Source organism: Portunus trituberculatus, chromosome 34 (assembly GCF_017591435.1).
Source record: "Portunus trituberculatus isolate SZX2019 chromosome 34, ASM1759143v1, whole genome shotgun sequence".
NCBI lineage: Eukaryota > Metazoa > Arthropoda > Malacostraca > Decapoda > Portunidae > Portunus > Portunus trituberculatus.
Genome location: NC_059288.1, coordinates 10,578,881 through 10,586,380, shown reverse-complemented (window position 1 = coordinate 10,586,380; position 7,500 = coordinate 10,578,881). Strand labels below are relative to the sequence as shown.

Sequence of the window (7,500 nt, the reverse complement as noted above, 5' to 3'; positions counted from 1 at the left end):
CCTTTCTTTCTTTCCTTCCTTCCTTCCTTCTATCTTTCTTTTCTTTCTTTCTTTCTATCTATCTTTTTTCCTTCTTCCTTCGTTCACTCACATTCTTGTTCTCTATCCTAAAATTCTAAAAAAAAAAAATTATTTGTATTTCTAGCTGTTAGTTTACGTCATCTCTCTCTCTCTCTCTCTCTCTCTCTCTCTCTCTCTCTCTCTCTCTCTCTCTCTCTCTCTCTCTCTCTCTCTCTCTCTCTCACACACACACAAACTCTCTCTCTCCTAACCCAACACAACCTTAACCCAACCCAACCCAACCCAACCCATACACTCACTCACTCACTCACTATTCCCTCTCACTCCCTCACTCCCTCCCTCCTAACCAGCCTCACTCACTCACTCCCCAAGCCTCACTCACTCAGTCACTCCCCAGCCTCACTGACTCACTCCTTCCCTTCCTAACCAGCCTCACTCACTCACTCACTCCCCAGCCTCCATCACTCCCTCCCTGCCTCCCTCACTGATCCTTTTTCTCTCTTCTCTCCCCCACAGTTGAGTTGTACATGTCGCCGGTGGAGACGTACTGCGAGAACATCGACTACCACATCTTCAACGAGGACTCTGACCCCACACAGTTCAGCGAGGACGAGATGGTCAGGCTGCGTAAGTGTTCTGCTCCTCTTGTTGTTGTTTTTATTTGTGACTGCGTAAGTGTTCCAAGTGGTGTTCTATTCTTGTTGTTTATTTTTTATTTATTTATTTATTTTTTTTTTTTTTGCTTTTGTTGTGGTTCCGTTATTTATTTATTTTTTTTTTATGTATTTATTTGTTTTGTTTTGTGTATTACCATGTGTGCATTTTTTTTATTGTGTTTGTTTGCTTGGTTCATGTGAAGATTGGCGAACTCTCCAGCTGTTCTTGGTTAGGTTAGGTTAGGTTAAAGTTGATTCTCTCTCTCTCTCTCTCTCTCTCTCTCTCTCTCTCTCTCTCTCTCTCTCTCTCTCTCTCTCTCTCTCTCTCTCTCTCTCTCTCTCTCTCTCTCTCTCTCTCTCTCTCTCTCTCTCTCATTATAGGTCGTTTGAATGCAAATAGCGACCTTCATTATTTTCCTATTTCTAGCCCAACTCTCTCTCTCTCTCTCTCTCTCTCTCTCTCTCTCTCTCTCTCTCTCTCTCTCTCTCTCTCTCTCTCTCTCTCTCTCTCTCTCTCTCTCTCTCTCTCTCGGAATTTCCTGAAGTAGTTACGAAAAAGAGACAGGAAGAGGAGAAGGACAACGGAAAAACGGATTCATTGGAGAAATGTTGAGTTTTTGTTGTTCTTTTTATAACTACTATACTACTACTACTACTACTACTACTACTACTACTACTACTACTACTACTACTACTACTACTACTACTGTGTGTCGAAGCCGTGGTCATCTAGCTTTGACTAAAATTTCGGACAAGTTTAAGTATTTGAGAAAGCTTCGTTAGTTCTTCTTCTTCTTCTTATTATTATTATTATTATTATTATTATTATTATTATTATTGCTGGATTTAAAGTTTTATTCTCGTATTTTTTCTTAATTTACAAAGTTCATGATGTTTGTTTGTGCTCGCCTCTTATCGTGTGTGTGTGTGTGTGTGTGTGTGTGTGTGTGTGTGTGTGTGTGTGTGTGTGTGTGTGTGTGTGTGTTTTCACCTCATTAGACCCGAGTGAAGGAGAGAGAAAACTTGCTACAGTCATCATACATTTTTTAGAAGAATTGTTCTCTCTCTCTCTCTCTCTCTCTCTCTCTCTCTCTCTCTCTCTCTCTCTCTCTCTCTCTCTCTCTCTCTCTCTCTCTCTCTCTCTCGTCTTATTTAAGGTCATCTGGAGAGATTCACACACACACACACACACACACACACACACACACACACACACACACACACACACACACACACACACATTACGTACTGTCTTGTGTGTACCTGTGATTAGCAAACACACCTGGGCACACCTGGGACCAGACTGCGTGGGAACATTACGTCAGGTGTGTGTGTGTGTGTGTGTGTGTGTGTGTGTGTGTGTGTGTGTGTGTGTGTGTGTGAGTGTGTATGTGTTGAGTGACGAAACGTGAGAAAATATATAGGGAAAGTGAGGGAACGGAGAGAGAGAGAGAGAGAGAGAGAGAGAGAGAGAGAGAGAGAGAGACTTATAGAAACAAGTTTATAATAAGAAAACGAAGAAGAAAAAATAAATACGCAGATAATGAGAAAGAAGACAAGCACAAGAAATTGCAAATGAAAATAGAAGGAAAAGAAAAATGTTGTTGTTGTTGTTGTTGATGGTGGTGGTGGTGGTGGTTTTGAGGCAATGAAGAATGGTTAGATGTGAAAGTTAGAAAAGAGGCAGATGTGTATCGGTGCGTGACAGGTGTGGGGAGAGAGAGAGAGAGAGAGAGAGAGAGAGAGAGAGAGAGATATATTATGATACTACTACTACTACTACTACTACTACTACTACTACTACTACTACTACTACTACTACTACCACCACCATTACTAATTCCATCACAAATACTACTGATGTTACACCTACGATAATGATAATAATAATAAATTTGGAGGAGGAGGAGAAGAGAGAGAAGTAGAAAAACGGGAAGGAGAGAAAGAAGAGAAGGAGAAAAAGAAGAAGAAAATAAGAACAATAATAATAATAATAACAACAACCCATTTCTAGCCATGACACTCAAATCCAGCAACTCTCAAGACAAACCACACGTATTAATGGAACTCAAAGAGAAAGCAGTGATCGGAAAGCAATGATCAGTCAGCGAGAGAAAGAAAAATGTCATCTTTCCAGCACCCAGCATCTCTTCACTGGCTGGACGTGTCTCTGGTTTGCCATTAATCCGCTTTTGAAATCACTAGCGATTGTCACGTGAGGAGGAGAAAGTCAGAGAGAGAGAGAGAAAAAAAAAAAGTTGATAATAAGAAAACGAAGAAAGAAACTACATTGGAGAAGTGAGAGAACAGAGAGAGAGAGAGAGAGAGAGAGAGAGAGAGAGAGAGAGAGAGAGAGAAAGGAATGGTATGTATCTTATTCCGGTCATTGTAAGCACGGTATCTGATGCATAATGGGCAGAGAGAGAGAGAGAGAGAGAGAGAGAGAGAGAGAGAGAGAGAGAGAGCTACTGTAGTGGTGAGAGAGAAACTTTTTACATCCAGCGAAAACTTCCACCTCCGTCTGTGTGTGTAGGTCACTTTCCCCACGTCACCACCACCACCACCACCACCACCACCACCACCACCACCACCACCACCACCACCATCATCATCATCATCATCACGAGCCTCCATCACTAGTAGTATTGCTATTTGTGTGAATTGTCACCACCTCCATCACCATCACCACTGTTATTCATCACTCTTGTTACGTCTACTACTACTACTACTACTACTACTACTACTACTACTACTACTACTACTACTACTACTACTACTACTACTACTACTACTACTACTGGTACTGCTATTACTACGACCACCTTCACCATACTACCACTATTACTGCTGCTACTACTACTATTGCTACTGCTACTGCTATTACTACCACCATCATACTACTACTACTACTACTACTACTACTACTACTACTACTACTCCAGCGTCTACTATTGTTACTACTACTACTGCTGCTGCTTCTCGTGCTGCTTTCATCACGACTACTTTCTCCACTGCTACTGGTTTTACTACTACTACTACTACTACTACTACTACTACTACTACTACTACTGCCACTACTACTACTACTACTACTACTACTACTACCTGCCACTACCACTACCACCACCTACCACTACTACTACTACTACATCATTGCTATTACCACAACCACTACAAGAATCAGAGAGAGAGAGAGAGAGAGAGAGAGAGAGAGAGAGAGAGAGAGAGAGAGAGAGAGACATTCCGGAACAACGTAAGAAAAATCAGAAATGCGTGGGATGTTTTTGTTTTTTTATCATTTCCGGCATTGGATTTTCCTGTGTGTGTGTGTGTGTGTGTGTGTGTAAGTATGCATGGAGGAATATAATGTACAACTCTCCCTCTCCCTCTCCCTCTCTCCCTCTCCCTCCACACACCTGGCCAAGCATAATACCTGTTTGTGTTCCTCCTGAGCGCTGCACCTGTTCACCTATACCGCACCTGCGTCTTGAGAGAGAGAGAGAGAGAGAGAACATCGCGGCTCTTAACTGTTTGTTTGTGGGTTTAAATTAAGTTGTGAAGGAGATAAAAAGAAAGAAAGGATGTAGAAGACACAGGTGAAAGTACGTGTATTGTAAAAGTTATAGAGGAAGTTAAGAAATAGAGATACAAAACTGACAGTGAGATTACACAAAAAAAATATCACGGCTTTTATGTGTTTAGGAGTTATTAGAAAAGCTGTGGAGATAGAAAGAAGGAAAAGGTTCAGAAGACGGATAAATTATGTGGATTTGAAATGTTGTAGAAGAAATTAAGAAGGGAAGATGCAAAACTGAGTGAGATGGGACAAAAACATCGCGGCTCTTAACTGTTTGTGGGTTAGAGTAAAGCTGTGAAGGAGGATTAACGTAACGAGTCTGCAAAAGTTAGTTAAAAAAGAAATAAAAAGATAGGAGAGGCAAGAAAAAAAAAAAAAACGAAAACAAGCAAAAATTCAAGGACTAATGTAAAAGTGAAGAATGTGAAAGGCTACAGACGAAGAAAGTTACGATGAAGAAAACGAAGGAAAGAAACTAACAGTGCTGGGGTGAAATAATAATAGTGATAGAGAGAAAGAAATTGAATAAATGATAGGTTCACACACACACACACACACACACACACACACACACACACACACACACACACACACACACACACACACTAATAATAATAAAAAACACATTTATCACAAGAAGGTTAATGAGAGAGAGAGAGAGAGAGAGAGAGAGAGAGAGAGAGAGAGAGAGAAAAAGACTGAAAGAGAAAGGTATTGGTTGTTGTAAAGCAATAAAATAAGATGACGAAGAGAGGAAAGCGTTTAGATAATTAGATTAAAAATAGAAGATGGGAAGATTTGATGGCTGTTCTTTGCGTGAGTGAAGATAGATTCCCACCGAGAGAGAGAGAGAGAGAGAGAGAGAGAGTGAAAGGAGGAGGAGGAGGAGGAGGGTGAAGAAACTGAAGATGAGAGAATTAAAAAAAAAAAAAAAAAGCAGCAGGGAGTCAGATTGTGATGAAATTAGAAGGGGTCATTAGTAACGGTGAAAATAAGTAGGAGGGAGAGAAGTGACGGTGAAAATAAATAGGGTGTAGAAACTGTGAAAATAATAGGAAGAGAAGAATTACCTGTGAAAATAAATTGGAAGAGAATAAGAAACGGTGAAAATAAGTGAAAAGAGAATAAGAAACGGTGAAAATAAATGCGTAGGTAACAGAAGCAGTGAAAATAACTAGTAAGAGAAGAAGAAACGGTGAAAATTAATACGTAGGTAACAGAAACGGTGAAAATAAGTAAGAATGGAAGAATTACTGGTGAAAATAAGTAAAAATGGAAGAATTAACGGTGAAAATAAGTAAAAAAAAAAGAACAGTGAATATAAGTTAAAAAAAAAGAATCAACAGTGAAAATAAGTAAAAGAATAGAAGAAACGGTGAAAATAACTAAGAAGGGAAGAATTAACGGAGAAAATAAGTAAAAAGAGAAGAAGAAACAAGAAAGGACGAGCAGATGAACATAATAAGAAAAAGAGACGAGGAAAAACCCGAGAATTGAAAAAAAATGTGATGAAGAGGAAGAGAAAGTAAAGAAAAGGAGAAAGAATAAAAGAAAACAAAAAAACAAGAAAACTAGCAAACAATAAACAAAATAGGAAAAAAAGAACGAGAAAAAAACCGAATTAAAATAAACTAAACTTAGATAAGAAAAAAAAAGAGAAAGATACGTAAAAGAAGAGGAAGAAGGAAGAATGAACAAGAGGAGGAGGAAGAGGCGGAGGAGGAGGATAAAATTATGTGGTCAGAAGGAAGACAACCACCATTATGTCTTTTTTGTGGTGCATGACTGTCCTTTTTTGTGTGTTAGTGATGTCCCGTGGTGCTCTGAGGCCGTGAAGGACATGGAGGAGGAGGAGGAGGAGAAGAAGAGAAGAGGAGGAGGAGGAGGAGAAGAGAAGAGGAGGAGAAGAGAAGAGGAGGAGGAGGAGGAGGAGGAGGAGAAGAGAAGAGGAGGAGAAGAGAAGAAGAGGAGAGGAGAGGAGAGGAGGAAGATAAGAGGAGGATGAGAATAAAGAAAAAAGAAGGCAGGGAGATTTACTGGTTGAGAGAGAGAGAGAGAGAGAGAGAGAGAGAGAGAGAGAGAGAGAGAGAGAGAGAGAGAGAGAGAGAGAGAGTCATTTTACTGGCGTGAAGGACGTGAAGAGGGAGAAGGAAAAGGGAGAGAAGAGGAGGAAGAAGAGAAGAGAAGATCGCAAGATATACTAGTCAGAGAGAGAGAGAGAGAGAGGGGGGGGGGATGTAGTGTTATGGAACCAGAACATACAAGGCGGATATAGCCAGGCGGATACAAACAATAGATAGATGGATGAATAGATAGATAGACAGACAGATAGATAGATAGATCAGTGAAGGGATGCATGGATTGAGTGGATGAATGGAAGTAAAGAAAATATTAGAAAATGAGAATACAGGAGAGGAATAAGAGGAGAAAGAGAAAGAAACGAATAATAATAATAAGCAGAAGAAGAATAAGAGGAAACGAATATGAAGAGGTCCATTGAAAAATAATGAAGGAAAAACAGAAGAAAGAATTGAAGGAAGTAGAAATGAAATGAGAGAGAGAGAGAGAGAGAGAGAGAGAGAGAGAGAGAGAGAGAGAGAGAGAGAGAGTAGGGAAAAGAAAGGAAGAAAAAAGTAATAAACGAAGTGGAAGGAAAGAAAATTAAAGAAATAGACAAAACCAGTTAAAAAAAGGAAAATAGGCGAGAGAGAGAGAGAGAGAGAGAGAGAGAGAGAGAGAGAGAGAGAGACCGTACGATGGAATGTTGATGATAGAGAAAAAAAGAAATGCAGGTAAAAACAAACACACACACACACACACACACACACACACACACACACACACACACACACACACACACACACACACACACACACAAAGTATCATTAGTGTTGCTTCATGGTGTGTGTGTGTGTGTGTGTGTGTGTGTGTGTGTGTGTGTGTTGTGTTTGTTTTGCATGATTGATTAAGATGTTTGGGTTTTTTTTGTTGCTTTCTTTGTTTATTTTGTTTACTATTGTTTTTATTGTTGTTATCGTCTTCTTTGCCTTCTTCTCTTTCGTCTTTCTTGTTGTTGTTGGTGTTGTTGTTGTTCTTGTTCTTGTTCTTCTTCTTCTTGAGTTTGGTCATTCTTCTTCTCTTTCGTCTTTCTTCTTCGTCTTCTTTCATCTTCTTCTTCTTCTTCTTATTATTATTATTATTATTATTATTATTATTATTATTATTATTATTCTTTTCCTACTTTTT

General features: G+C 39.5%; 1 protein-coding gene across 2 annotated transcripts in view; it reads left to right on the top strand.

The window, feature by feature from the left end:
* LOC123512602 (transmembrane protein 114-like) overlaps positions 1 to 7,500 on the top strand; it is a 49,080-nt gene that overhangs the window by 21,512 nt on the left and 20,068 nt on the right. For both annotated transcript variants that reach the window (XM_045269031.1, XM_045269030.1), the window contains exon 3: positions 538 to 648. In XM_045269031.1, coding sequence (XP_045124966.1) covers positions 538 to 648 — 111 coding nt within the window. The remainder of the gene's footprint in view (positions 1 to 537; positions 649 to 7,500) is intronic.